At 37.3% G+C, this 15630-nt stretch overlaps 1 protein-coding gene across 1 annotated transcript in view; it reads right to left on the reverse strand.

The window, feature by feature from the left end:
- The window catches only part of PDE10A (phosphodiesterase 10A), a 304446-nt gene that overhangs the window by 106382 nt on the left and 182434 nt on the right, over positions 1 to 15630 (reverse strand). Inside the window, exon 3 of the mRNA XM_022560857.2 lies at positions 3813 to 3841. Coding sequence (XP_022416565.1) covers positions 3813 to 3841 — 29 coding nt within the window. The remainder of the gene's footprint in view (positions 1 to 3812; positions 3842 to 15630) is intronic.

Here is a 15630-nt window from a genome sequence, read left to right on the forward strand (position 1 = left end):
ATAGAGATGCAATTCACACAAAAAGAAACATAGTTAACATATGGCAATATGTTTATTTGCTTTAAAAAAAATATTAAAATAATGGCATGTCATTTACACAAGAAGACATATAATTGCCAATCAAACTGGGTTAAAATGAAACCTTAAATTGGAACAATAATTTGATAAAACAACTTAACAATGTATATTAATTGTCATAAAATATTTGTGTCCTTTGACCAAGTAGCCTCGAATTAGTGTTTTTCCTCAGGACATATTTCATAAGACTAAAACTGCTATATAAAAATTAGAATATAATGAAACATATCTACAGCATTTTGAGCGACAAAGACAGTACCCACGAATTCTAGACCTGGCTAAATTTGTCATATTCTAGCACTCAGGACCCAAATACTCTTCTTATCTTGTTTTCTCTCTCTTTTCCTGTCAGAAGCTGGAACCACTTAACAACAACAACAACAATAGTAAAATAAAAGATTAACTTTGCTGACTAGATGAAAACAAATGACACAGATATGACAGCTACCACATCCCTCTAGATCCCCTCCTGCCTCAACCTCTCTGACCAGGGCTCTTTCCTGCACTCATTCAGTTCTGGCCCAGATGACTTCCTTCTGTAACGTGAACCTTCCTGCCTCTGGGCCCTTGCACTTGCTGTGCCATCTGCCTGGAGTGCTCTTCCCGCAGTTCTCAGCATGGTTCCCTCCTTCATCTCCCATAATATTTCCTCAATTACCCTGGTAAGCCATCCCTGGCTGCACACTCACACCCCTAGCACCACATCCTCTGTCCTGGCTTTGTCTCTACAGTTAAGACCACTCCTAATCCACCATCACTCTCTATCAGCTCATTCTGCTTTATTCTTCTATGTACTTATCATAATATTTATCACTGCCTGATATATAAAAATTAAAAAAAAAACTTGCAACTGTCTCCACCACCTTCCATACTATGATAACTGGAATACTGTTTTGCACTGTATCCCTAAAACCTAGAACAGTGCCTGGCATATAAATGCCCAAGAAATATTTGTCTATGGAATGGCAGGTAAGGAGGAAGACACGGAGAGAGGGAGGGATGGAAGGAGAAAGAAAGGAAGAAAGAGGGGACGGAGAAAGGGCTTCAGACTTATAGATCTGACTTGACTTCATGGAAAAAACATCTTCCATTTCTGGATCAATAACCAGAAATGTCCTATAGTTTCTTGGAAAAGCTAATTCTCCCTAAACCCTATTACAGATACATAGTGTCTGAGGGCTACCTGGCCTACCTCGTCTTATCAGGGTCAAGCCACAGTTGGTCTATAATGTCATGGCACTGCCTCCACCTTCTAAAAAATATATTAATAATGCATACTTTGTCCAGAGAATGTCAACCCAGACCCTAAGGAGGCCAACGGGAAAAAAAGTTATTTTAAGTGAGTGTGTCTCACCGGGAAAGACAGAACACAATCCCTCTAATTAAAGAGCTCTCGTATGGAGTAGGGGGTATAGCCTTTTTTGAGCTGCTACAGAAGTCAAAACAATACTAGTAGATGGCAATTAAAGAGAGATTGTTTGGCGCTAAGTGAGAAAGTATGTCACAATAACCGGAACTGCCTGGAGGGGTAAGAACCTGCAGTCACTCAAGAGCATGCTTTTGACAATGGATGTGCCCTGTGGCCAGTCACCATTTACCAAAAGTTTGCACTAGGATTTCTAAAGCTTAATTTTAACTTAAAACATTGGTATACTATTTTATAATGCAAATTCTATGTATCAGAACTGACCAAGATCTGGGGTATATTCAGAAAAAAAAAAACAAAAAACAACTTTTAAAGATCCTAGCAACTGATACTATTCTAGGTTATCAGTTCATAGAATTACCATTTCTCACCTGGAATTGCATTTTCTCCAAATTTGGTATAAAGTAAAAGAATTTTATAAAATAATAGCAAAGAAAAAATGACTATGTATAGTTTATCATCATTTCTAATGGGCTTAAAGATAGTGTGTGGTATTGTCTGCATCTCTTCTCTCTTCACCCAGAGGAAGGCACTGGCATAGTAAGAAGTAGGTGGCAATCTGAATCCAAGATGTCTTGTGGCGATATTTTGCATAACTAAAATATATAGAAATGCATTCAATTAAAAAGTCTACTCCTTGTCTATATAGCTGTTCTCCCCAAAGAGAACCTGGCTTATAATTGAAAGAGTGAGCTGCAGTAACAAAATCAGTTATGACAGACAGTATGGCACAAAATCTTTAAACTGGGGGACCCTGGAGGCGAAGGGCGAGTTCCACCAAACAGGTGGATAGAGTTAATATATTGAAATAAGCAAGGTATCAGAAGGGCAGCTCTGGTCTTTGCTGTGAGCAGAACAGGGTGTAAGGAAAACACGGGGTGGGTTGAAACCACCTTTTTGGGCATCTCTTTTCCCACTTCTCTCAAAAACAACAACAATGTCTAAAATCTTCTGAAGGCTATAAAGGTTAAATTGAGGTCAGGGGTTCCCTATAAACTAAAGTTATTCTAAAACAAGAATATTGATGAGTAAGTTGTAGTTTTTTTTCCTACTGTCCTGGTTTTACAGACACCTGGTACTATCTCAGAGATCTGAGATAGTAGCTTTGCCAATATCGACACCCCAGTATCTTATGACGGCCCAGGTCCACTTGTGAGAATCTTCTTTTATCCTCAAACATGGCTTTTCAGCCATTTCTGCTGCTCTCAGTAGCTGTAAAATTCCAGGCTGATCCCTCTGTCCCCTGATATACCTCGAAGCACTCAGTCTTGGGAACTTTCCAGGTGTGAACCCTGTAAATGTGAAGTTAATAGTGCATGTACCCAGGAAAACCCTGAGACTTACAGAACCCTTAAGAGTCTGTTAGGTTGCTAGGGACAGAAGGAATTCTGCCCAGTCTCCAACAATGGTCCTTGTCATTTTAAAGATTCCTTTCTACAGATAATTAAAAATAAAGGAACAGATCTATATATGTGATCCTGATAACAGTACTTCAGTTTATATCTTATGATAAAGAGTGATCTCTTATCACTCTTATCACAAGGTTGCATCAGATACAATTCTGATTATTTTCAACATTGAATCCACATTTTAAGATCTTTATCTGTAAACAGGATATATAGTTAAGATTCTTTTTCATATGTAATTACAGAAGTATAATTTTGTAGCATTAAACATGGCATGCTAAAATGCTCTCGATACTCATTTCCCATAAGCTTTTAAATTTAAGTCTCATAACTTCAACACTAAGTACTTCTCCTGAACGTGAGACGGTGCATTTAGTATTTCTAAAAGTACTGAAGAATATCACGTCTTCAGCTCACGAGTAGTCACCTTTTGTTCTCCCAGAAAGAAGGTGCATGAACTTAAAGGCAGGGTTAGCCCGGTAGCACACGTGCAAAGCCACTGAGCAGGGGACGGTGAGGAAGCGGCCTGAGCAGACCGTCGCCACATGGGAACTCGGCGTCAGTGCTGCCTTATCTTAGGGGTTTTCAAGAGAAGCCAGAAATCCAATCTTAATATGCACTCTCTCAATATCTAAATGTTGGCAACAAATTCAGAAAACTCCATAAGCCTGTGCAGGCCAAATGGAACGCATCTGTTAGCTGTATTCAGTTTGAGGCCTCCAATTTCACACCTCTCTCCTCACTGGCTTTACTCCATACTGATGAGTGATACGCTGCAGAGGGCACTCGCTTTTTGTAATTATTCTTCTAACACTTAAAACACGTTAGAGCACTGAAAATATACAAAAGAATTTATTTCCTATATTGTGGTACCAAAAATGATATTCACGTTACTTACTTACCCTGCTGACTTCCTTAGGAGATGATTCATCTGGGGGATGGAGAAGGAAGGGAGAAAAAATACAGTTAGAAAGTCTGAGTAGTTTCTGAAATACAGAACATGTCATTCACGCTCAATAAACTAGAAGGCTATTTGCAATGCCTCCGCTTGTGAAATCTAGGAATTTGGTTTTAAAACTCTATAAAAGTTAAACAGTAAGTGTAGAGCTAGATGTATGTATTAATTTTGGAGGGAAATGAAATAACACAACAGTTTGCCAGTCATTTTCAAGATTACCTTCTTAGACATTCTAAAATGGTAGTACCTGCAAATATGGCTACACTGTGGTTTATCAAATACACGTACTTAGAAAGGGTTTGTAATATTTGCAATATTCTAAATGACACAACCCACATGAATATCTCAAATGGTCATTGACACTTGTGCTGTGAGGGTTATTTCCAGCATTTCTAACTTGCTGAAATAAGACATGTGCCTGCATGGCATCCTGGTTAAGGCATGAAGCACACCTATTAATAGTGCTGCTTTGTACCATGGATCCCAGGAGTTGGCGGGGGCGGGGGGGTTGTACCAGCATGTCAGCATTCTTTACTAGTAAAATCAGACTCATGGACTGACCTGGTCTAGTTGAGGCCCTCTGAAGGGCTCTCCCCACGAATCTGGCTACAGGGCAAGAATATGCCTGTGTCCACCAGCAGGGTACAAGAAACAAACTGTCCAAGACTCCACTTTAGGTCCACTGGTTAAGAGTATCCCGTGCCCAGAAACTGGCTCTGACCCAGAGAAAAGGTGTTGATATGGCCCTTCCAGGGGAAGGGTGACTGGAGCTGGGCCTCTCCAGACCACTCACAGGGAGGCAGCCTTTAATTTCATGCTGTTGCTATCTTGTGTCTTGTTTAGCAACCAAACCCTCTCTACCTGCCACCACCAGCACACACTTAACACAGCAGATTTCTAATGTATTCTACATCACCAAAAAGCACAGCCTAACCTATCTCAACACTGACAAAGTTCACAAGCCCGGACAGGGCTGTGATTCTTCTTTCTCTTTCAATATTCTTATTAACTAAACCACTGAGTCCTTTTGTTTTCTCTTTTTTCTTATCTTTCTCAGATTTACTGCTTACCATCCATTTCCACAAATAACATTAAGTCTAGTTCCAAATCACCTATCAACCAGTAACCTTTAAGCTGATCCCTGAATCCAATATCTGCCCTGGCAATCACGCCTACACACGCACACACACACACACACACACACACACACACACACACTCACCCACCCAGTTTATCTTTCAAAAATATCCCATCTATCATGCCCCTTGGATGCTTCATAATTTAAAGTAAATTAGACTTCAAAACTTGCTGCATGTTGCCTTTACCTGGGAACCTTTTCAAAATTAGCAAGCTTGGGACTAACAGATAGTAAGCGTGCAATAAGCAGTTCCTATTTTTTTGTATTACTGTATTAATACATACTTGCTTATATATTTTTCTTATAATTGTTCCATAACGGTTTGAGCATTGCATCTGATTCCCCTAAGAATGTAACCATGTTATAGGAAAAACATTTATTTTACCTTATACACTGAAGTCACATCATAGAAACATTTTCATTTATTCTTTAACTCCTAACCTCTTATTCTTTTCTAAACCTCTCTGAAGATGGGACTCTTCGATTTAATCATCACAACAAATTTATTAACAGATTATAAAGTTGTAGAGGCATATATGTTTTAAATTTTTTTAATTTTTATCTAAGAAATTCAATGAACAGGGTTGAAAATTCAAGGTTGATTAAAACATGCAAAGGAAAGCAGCAACTGTGTGAACAAGTTTACTGTGGGACTGAATGGAGTTTTCAAGCTGTGACCCTTTGGCACCTTCTACTCTCCAGTCATCAGTACGATCTGAAAGTTAGTTCAAAGGAAGAAGAGCTCGAATGTCCAGACATCTGTACATAAATGTCCCCTTTGCTTTTTCCTTTAGTTTTGCTTAGTGCTTCTCAAACTTGAGTGTGCATAAGAAACTCTACTGATAAGTATTTGTAAAAACCAATTTTTTTCTTGCTTTATGGACAAAGTATTTGAAAGAAAAATGCTACCTGTAACTTATTTCTGGATTTTTCACCTTATGTACAGATTTAGAAATAAATCATCTATCTCTTCCTCCAACTTAGAAGCCAAACAATTTTTGTTAAATGAATGTCAAGTCCATTACATTTAGGGAACATGGTCTTTTAGCTGAGGAAATTAATGGGTCCAGTGAATTTGTTAGGATAAGGGAAGCTTCCTTCCTATTTCCTATACTTGGAATTTTCATTTTGTTGAACTCTCTTGCCCAAGGCAAGTTTCAGCATGTTGCAGACAATCCATTCACTTTCTCGTCCACAATGGAGAGGACAGGATGACCGAATAGCTGAGGTGGCACAGCTAGTGGCTCAGAGCGTGCACTGTGGTCAGAAGCCCACATGGCCAGTCACTTGCTGTCTTACTTTTTGGCAAGGTGTCTGACTTCTTTTGCCACCTTATAAGCCTGAAGTGAGACATCTTATCAGTATAATTTGATACTGAAAAATAATTTTTTCCACAAAAACATTTTCAATGTAAGGTTAAGAGACCACAACTTAGAATGATTCCTAAGAACCCACAACTCTGGAACGTCTCTGTACACTTCCAACACGTACTCCCAGCTAAACTGTCTGAGTGGCATTTCACATGGTTCAGGAGTGAAGCTCACTTAAAAGTGAAGGGACAGGCAATCATGGAAAAGAAGGAAATTGCCACGGATGGGAGATTTTGAGTCCTTCATGAGCATCAGATTAGCAACAAAAATGTTAACAACAGCAGACACTAATTTTTATGTGGCATTAGGGTTCTGTAAACATTTGTTTATTCAAGAAATGTGTACTATGGATCCATTATGTGCCAGGCATTTATCCCTGTTCTCAAGAAGCTTAAATTCTAGTGGGAAGAATAAACAAGAAAAAATTTTAAATAATTTCAGAAAGGGAATATTGATGCTTGTTAAAGAGAAATTTATTTTTTTTTAAAAAAGAAACCGTCTTCAATGTAAGCATCGTTTTAATAATTTTTTAAAGCCTTAGGAAGAATAGCTCATGCAACAAAAAATCCCCTGGAGGATTTCTTAGTAAGTACGTCTTTCAGCAAGTACTTAATTTGGAATATTTTATAAATCCTTATAACTGTGCACATATCTGTACGTTGTTTTTTGTGATCAATTTTGATATTTCTTATATGAAATGGGATTTCAGGAATGAATCCAAATTTATAAGCAGAACTTAAAGGAATTTACATTATGATGACTGATTTAAAGTTCTGTGTCTGCTTCTAATATTCGTCTTTACTCTGGTGTTTAGCCTTGAAGTAAGAGCTCCAGAAATACAGAGTAGACAAAAATTCGACTAAAACTCATATTCTTTAGAATCAATAAGAAATTATTAAATTTTCTTACTATTTGAGCCATAAAAACTATAGACAAAAGTGAATACCATTAAAGAAAAACAAAATGTGATAAAGAAAAATAACAAATAGAATAACAGAATAAGTTTAATAAATTATTATAGATCTAAAAAAGATCCATTTAAAACCAAGCATTAAAGAGTTTTGATTGATTCTTATGATCCTTAAGTAATTTTATTCTTTGTTGATCTTTTAAAATCTTCCCACTGAAAAAGAATATATTTTTTTTACAATAAAGAAAACAGATTCAACATAATCCAAGACTGCAGCTGCTAAAAATGTTGATGAATGTTTATGTTTATTGACATGAAAAATTGTCCATGATTTGGTTAAAATATATGTATATGTATTTAATCTGTAAGTGTATGTAAACACATACACATTTTATAAATTATATACATAGACACACAAATTGGTTTCAATTACAAATTATTTTTTCTTCAGTATATCATGTTACAAGTCTGAAATGAAAACAATTATGGCCGTGTATAATTTATACATGTATAAATGTGTTTTAATATCATTAAAAAGAAAACTTTTTAGATCGATTATCATTTCCTTGAAGTACAATATACAGTTATTTTGACTAAATCTTCCACGGTTAAGTTCTCGGCTTTCAGTGCTCATCCTGTAGTATAAGGAAAGAAGCCTAAGAAGTCACTCATTGATACTATGCATCCAGAGAGGAGAAACAGTGACCACAAGATAGAGAACTTGGGGATCATTGCAAAGATGTCACTGCACTTCAGTCCTTCAAGATTATCCATCTCACTTTGCCTTGCAGTCTCTGCAGATAATGTAAATGGAGCATACTTGTCTTCTCCTTGTGGGAAATACATATTTCCCATGAAAATCAATAAACCAGCCATCTTTTATACAAACTTCCATCTCTTAGGAGCTGGTGTGGCTCCATTCAGCCTCCTCCAGCCATTTCTGGCACAGCTATGGAGCTTGTCTAAAGACAGCTATGTGTCTTCTAACAATGCAATCTTAACGACTCAATCCACAAATATCTATCAGATGTCTAATACGTGCCAGATACTGAATAAATGTCTCAGTTGGCTCAATCATACCAAAGGGGAGGACTTAAATCCCATGGCTTTGAGAGAAAACAAAAAGGCAGCCTTTGGCCCTAGTTGGCGGCAGGAGCCACCTTGTAGTCATGAGAGGAGTCAACCCCAAACAATAACCCAGCAAGGGCAACAGAGGAGAAGGGGAGGCGGGCACAGAGCATTGGGCAGAAGGAGAGGGCAGCTGGGGGAGAGGAAAGAGAGAAAAGCTGGATCTCTGGAGACATTTCTAACCAATTTAATCAGCCAACCTTGAAGACTGCCTTACCTAAAGGCTTCTTCATATGTGAGACAGTTTATTTCCCTATTGATTAAGCCAATTTTACCAGGTGAAACAGAAAGCCCTCAAAAGGAAATGAGGAAAGGAAATGAAGGAAATGTAATAAAATGTTAATAGGATATTACTTTTATATCATTAAATCAATACATCATTATTTAAATTAAAATCTTCAGAAAGCTCTCCGATTCCTACCAAAAATAAACTAACCCTTTGCTTAGGATTCAAGTCCTCACAATTTGGTTCTATTTTTCCAACTGGAATCTGTAACAACAGGACTCAACTGGTCTTACTAGAGCCCCAAATATGCTTTGCTCACTCTTAACTCAAAATCTTCATACCTTCCAACAACAAGTATTTTTTGAGCACCTACTCAATAACTAAGTTCCTGGCACTATCCTCGGTGCCCACAATATATCTGAGAACAAAAAAAGCCAGTAATCCCTGTCCTCCTGAAGCTTTATTCTAAAGGCAGGAGATGGTCCATAAACGTGATGAATAACTAAATTATACAGCAAGCTGGAAGTGGTAACAAAGTAGACCAGGTTAAGAAGGATCAGAAAGCAAGGGGGGAGTGGCTGGGGGCAGGCTGCAGAGGAAAGTGTGGTTAGAGAAGACCTCCTCCAGGGGATGGGCTATAAAAGCAGCTAAGGAAAAGGGAAAAGCATTCCATGCAGAGGGATCGGCCTGAGCAAAAACACTGAGGCATGAGTGTGCCTGCTGTTTCCTCAAAGTTGATTCCTCCCTCTTCCCACTTTCTTTCAAGACTCAGCTCAATTTGTATCTTGTCTCTGAGGCCCTCTCAAAAGCACATAGGCCCACTATATATCTTCCCTCAGAATTCTTACACACTCCTTTCCTGTGAGGAGAGCAGAGTGCTACATTAAAAAAGAAGATAGGCTTAGAGTCCAAAGAGATCTGTTTTCAACTCTCAGCTTCACTTACAAACCATACATGGGCTCCTTGACCTTCCAAACTTGGTAATCTCACATGTATAAAATGAGGTCACTTCAGGAGGTGCTGGGATCAGGTGAGATAATGTACATAAAGTTTTTGCACAGAGCGGGCTCTCAATAAATTGCACTTTTCTATCTCCGCCTTCAACCTGGCATTGACTACATTCTGCTTTGTGTGGATAACTATATACACACGAATGACTTAACTTCTTCACTGAATACAAGTTCTTGGAGACAAGAGACCACATCTAACATTTCTTTTACATTACTGCGGGGGGGAGGCATCTCAAAAAATGATTCTTAAATGATTAAGATATAATGATTCTTTTGCATACAGACAGCAACGTTGTGGTAAAACATTAGGAGATTGTTACCTTTGCCAACGGTTTAAAAATCTCGTGGCCTATTAAACATAGTGCTCAAATCACTTCACTTTTGTTACGCTTCTTACTTCAATTTTCTAACGCTAAAAACCAGGAATTTATGGAAGAATATGAGCCACGTAACCAAGACCTGAAGTACCAGATTGACTGATTTTTGCCAATAAACCCTCTATTTTGCAGTTACTGATGATGAAACATGAAATAATCTACAAATCACTAAATAACTGGACAGTATAAAGAACTATATACTTATTGTAGTCTTGGTCAAAAAGGGGGGGGAGGAAATAATAAGTTTACAAGCTATATCACAAAACAGGAAAAATTATTTTTTTTCCCTGAAGGACTGTAATGATTTTCAGTAACTTACAGAATCACATTTTCTGGCACACCCCATCGTAGTCTATTCTTTGCATTTATTTCTATATAAACAGAAGGAGGCCATTCCTAGTGGGAGTTAGTCCATGGAGCTTTCCAAGTCTATAAATGAAAAGTGATGGCTTAAAAAGGCATTGTGTGAATTGCAGATGGTCTTCTGTATATAATGTAATAACTTACAAAGTACCTTCCCTATACCTATAAATATAAATATATAGAAGCAAAGTTATCATTAAACAATCATTAGGTATCATTAAACAATCACTATGTTTCTCTCCATTTCTATATATTGCGTTATAGAACTTAGCTATCTCTAAATGTCCTGGAGCTGTTTGGATTCTGTGTCTTTGAACTCTGCTTTGGTATCATGTTCGTGAGCAATAACTCACTGTAAGGTTCACCATGAGCAACCTGAGCAACATCTCTCCCAGAGGCAAATGGCAGAGCTGATCTTAGTTTCTCAATTGATAACACGTGAGCTGTTGAAATAGAGAAGCAATTCTATCATTCTGACAGAAGAAACCAAAGTAATTAAATGTAAACTCTGTTAACATTTGGAGAATTAGTCACCTTTTAGCATGGGAAGTTCTATATTCAATAATGTCTTCCAAAATTCATAGTTTCAAGTAACTATTTAGAAACAGCTAAGGAACTTAAAAATTTATTATAATAGATGATAGGTAAAAATTATAAATAAAAAATTATTGAGGCTTCCTAAAACTCTTACAATATTTTGTGCCTTTAAAAACATATCTTTATAATGATGCTTCAATATTGAGGATGTGGGGATATGAGAAATCCAAAGCTTTCCTATCATATTTATAAAAATAATCAACATAAAAGGGCTTAGCATCAAAGTCTACATGGTCTAGGAGTTTTCTGAGGATAGGGAAAAAAATCCCAGAATGTATTGATCACCTCTAGATTTCCCAAATTCTCTGGAGCACACAAGATTCCATGAAATTTGGACATCACACACTGCTATGTCAACAGAGATCTTTTTTTCCTTTTAACATCTTTATTGGAGTATAATTGCTTTAAATGGTGTGTTAGTTTCTGCTGTATAACAAAGTGAATCAGCTATACGTATACATATATCCCCATATTTCCTCCTCCTTGTGTCTCCCTCCCGCGCTCCCTATCCCACCCCTCTAGGTGGTCACAAAGCACCGAGCTGATCTCCCTGTGCTATGCAGCTTCTTACCCCTAGCTACCTATTTTACATTTGGTAGTGTATATATGTCCATGCCACTCTCTCACTTCGTCCCAGCTTACCCTTCCCCCTCCCTGTGTCCTCAAGATCATTCTCTACGTATGCATCTTTATTCCTGTCCTGCCCCTACGTTCTTCAAAACCAGTTTTCTTTTTTTTTTTTAGGTTCCATATATATGTGTTAGCATACGGTATTTGTTTTTCTCTTTCTGACTTGCTTCACTCTGTATGACAGTCTCTAGGTCCATCTGCCTCACTACAAAGAACTCAATTTAGTTTCTTTTTATGGCTGAGTAATATTCCATTGAATATATGTGCCACATCTTCTTTATCCATTCATCTGTCGATGGACACTTAGGTGGCTCCCATGTCCTGGCTATTGTAAATAGAGCTGCAATGAACATTTTGGAACATGACTCTTTTTGAATTATGGTTTTCTCAGGGTATATGCCCAGGAGTGGGATTGCTGGGTCATATGGTAGTTCTATTTGTAGTTTTTTAAGGAACCTCCATACTGTTCTCCATAGTGGCTGTATCAATTTACATTCCCACCAACAGTGCAAGAGTGTTCCCTTTTCTCCACACCCTCTCCAGCATTTATTGTTTGTAGATTTTTTGATGATGGCCATTCTGACCTGTGTGAGGTGATACCTCATTTTAGTTTTGATTAGCACTTCTCTAATGATTAGTGATGTTGAGCAGCTTTTCATGTGCTTCTTGGCCATCTGTATATCTTCTTTGGAGAAATGTCTATATAGGTTTTCAGCCCATTTTTGGATTCAGTTGTTTGTTTTCTTGATATTGAACTGCATGAGCTGCTTGTAAATTTTGGAGATTAATCCTTCGTCAGTTGCTTCGTTTGCAAATATTTTCCCCCATTCTCAGAGTTTTCTATTCGTCTTGTTTATGGTTTCCTTTGCTGTGCAAAAGCTTTGAAGTTTCATTAGGTCCCATTTGTTTATTTTTGTTTTTATTTCCATTTCTATAGGAGGTGGGTCAAAAAGGATCTTGCTGTGATTTATGTCATAGAGTGTTCTTCCTATGTTTTCCTCTAAGAGTTTTATAGTGCCTGGCCTTACATTTAGGCCGTTAATCCATTTTGAGTTTATTTTTGTGTATGGTGTTAGGGAGTGTTCTAATTTCATTCTTTTACATGTAGCTGTCCAGTTTTCCCTGAACCACTTATTGAAGAGGCTGTTTTTTCTCCATTGCATATTCTTGCCTCCTTTATCAAAGATAAGGTGACCATATGTGTGTGGTTTATCTCTGGGCTTTCTATCCTGTTCCATTGATCTATATTTCTGTTTTTGTGCCAGTACCATACTGTCTTTATTACTGTCATTTTGTAGTATAGTCTGAGGTTAGGGAGCCTGATTCCTCCAGCTCCATTTTAATTTCTCAAGATTGCTTTGGCTATTCGGGGTCTTTTGTGTTACCCTATAGATAGTGAAATTTTTTGTTCTAGTTCTGTGAAAAATGCCATTGGTAGTTTGATAGGACTTGCACTGAATCTGTAGATTGCTTTGGGTAGTAGAGTCATTTTCACAATGTCGATTCTTCCAATCCAAGAACATGGTGCATCTCTCCATCTGTTGGTATCATCTTTAATTTCTTTCATCAGTGTCTTATAGTTTTCTGCATACAGGTCTTTTGTCTCCTTAGGTAGCTTTATTCCTAGGTATTTTACTCTTTTTTTCGCAATGGTAAATGAGAGTGTTTCCTTAATTTCTCTTTCACATTTTTCATCATTAGTGTATAGGAATGCAAGAGACTTCTGTGCATTAACTTTGTATCCTGCTACTTTAGCAAATTCAGTGATTAGCTCTAGGAGTTTTTTGGTAGCATCTTTAGGATTCTCTATGTATAGTATCATGTCATCTTCAAACAGCGACAGTTTTACTTCTTCTTTTCTGATTTGGATTCCTTTTATTTCTTTTTCTTCCCTGATTGCTGTGGTTAAAACTTCCAAAACTATGTTGAATAATAGCAGTGAGAGTGGGCAACCTTGCCTTGTTCCTGATCTTAGTGGAAGTGGTTTCAGTTTTTCACCATTGAGAATAATGTTGGATGTAGGTTTGTCATATTTGGCCTTTATTATGTTGAGGTAAGTTCCCTCTATGTCTACTTTCTGGAGGGTTTTTATGACAAATGGGTGTTGAATTTTGTCAAAAGCTTTTTCTGCATCTATTGAGATGATCATATGGTTTTTGTCCTTCAATTTGTTAATATGGTGTATCACGTTGATTGATTTGCGTATATTGAAGAAACCTTGTATTCCTGGGATAAACCCCACTTGACCATGGTGTATGATCCATTTAATGTGCTGTTGGATCCTGTTTGCTAGTATTTTGTTCAGGATTTTTGCATCTATGTTCATCAGTGATATTGGCCTGTAGTTTTCTTTCTTTGTGACATCTTTGTCTGGTTTTGGTATCAGGGTGATGGTGGCCTCGTAGAATGAGTTTGGGAGTGGTCCTCCCTCTGCTATATTTTGGAAGAGTTTGAGAAGGATAGGTGTTAGCTCTTCTCTAAATGTTTGATAGAATTCGCCTGTGAATCCATCTGGTCCTGGGCTTTTGTTTGTTGGAAGATTTTTAATCACAGCTTCAATTTCAGTGCTTGTGATTGGTCTGTTTATATTTTCTATTTCTCCCTGGTTCAGTCTCGGAAAGCTGTGCTTTTCTAAGAATTTGCCCATTTCTTCCAGGTTGTCAATTTTATTGGCACATAGTTGCTTGTAGTAATCTCTCATGATCCTTTGTATTTCTGCAGGGTCATTTGTTACTTCTCCGTTTTTGTTTCTAATTCTATTGATTTGAGTCTTCTCCTTTTTTCTCTTGATGAATCTGGCTAATGGTTTATCAATTTTGTTTATCTTCTCAAAGATCCAGCTTTTAGTTTTATTGATCTTTGCTATCTTTTTCTTCATTTCTTTTTCATTTATTTCTGATCTGATCTTTATGATTTCTTCCCTTCAGCGAACCTTGGGGTATTTTTGTTCTTTCTCTAATTGCTTTAGGTGTAAGGTTAGGTTGTTTGTTTGTGATTTTTCTTGTTTCTTGAGGTAGGATTGCATTGCTATAATCTTCCTTCTTAGAACTGCTTTTGCTGCATCCCATAGGTTTTAGGTCATCGCGTTTGCATTGTCATTTGTTTCTAGGTAGTTTTTTGATTTCCTCTTTGATATCTTCAGTGATCTCTTGGTCATTTAGTAGTGAATTGTTTAGGATCCATGTGTTTTTATTTCTTACAGATTTTTTCCTGTAATTGATATCTTGTCTCATAGCATTGTGGTCAGAAAAGATACTTGATACAATTTCAATTTTCCTAAATTTACCAAGGCTTGATTTGTGAACCAAGGTATGGTCTATCCTGGAGAATGTTCCATGAGCACTTGAGAAGAAAGTGTATTCTGTTGTTTTTGGCTGGAATGTCCTATAAATATCAATTAAGTCCATCTTGTTTAACACATTGTTTACAGCTTGTGTTTCCTTATTTATTTTCATTTTGGACGATCTGTTCATTGGTGAAAGTGGGGTGTTAAAGTCCCATTCTATTATTGTGTTACTGTCGATTTCCCCTTTTATGGCTGTTAGCATTTGCCTTATATCTTGAGGTGCTCCTATGTTGGGTGAATAAATATTTACAACTGTTATATCTTCTTCTTGGATTGATCCCTTGATCACTATGTAGTGTCCTTCTTTGTCTCTTATAATACTCTTTATTTTAAAGACTATTTTGTCTGATATGAGAATTGCTACTCCAGCTTTCTTTTGATTTCCATTTGCATGGAAGATCTTTTTCCATCCCCTCACTTTCAGTCTGTGTGTGTCCCTAGGTCTGAAGTGGGTCTCTTGTAGACAGCATATATACAGGTCTTGTTTTTGTATCCATTCAGCCAGTCTATGTCTTTTGGTTGGAGCATTTAATCCATTTACATTTAAGGTAGTTATCAATATGTGTGTTCCTATTACCATTTTCTTAATTATTTGGGGTTTGTTATTGTAGTTTTTTTCCTTCTCTTGTGTTTCCTGCCTAGAGAAGTTCCTTTAGCATTTGTTGTA

Source organism: Delphinapterus leucas, chromosome 12 (assembly GCF_059928025.1).
Source record: "Delphinapterus leucas isolate spDelLeu-1000000601 "Yukka" chromosome 12, BTC_Dleu_Yukka2, whole genome shotgun sequence".
Classification (NCBI taxonomy): Eukaryota; Metazoa; Chordata; class Mammalia; order Artiodactyla; family Monodontidae; genus Delphinapterus; species Delphinapterus leucas.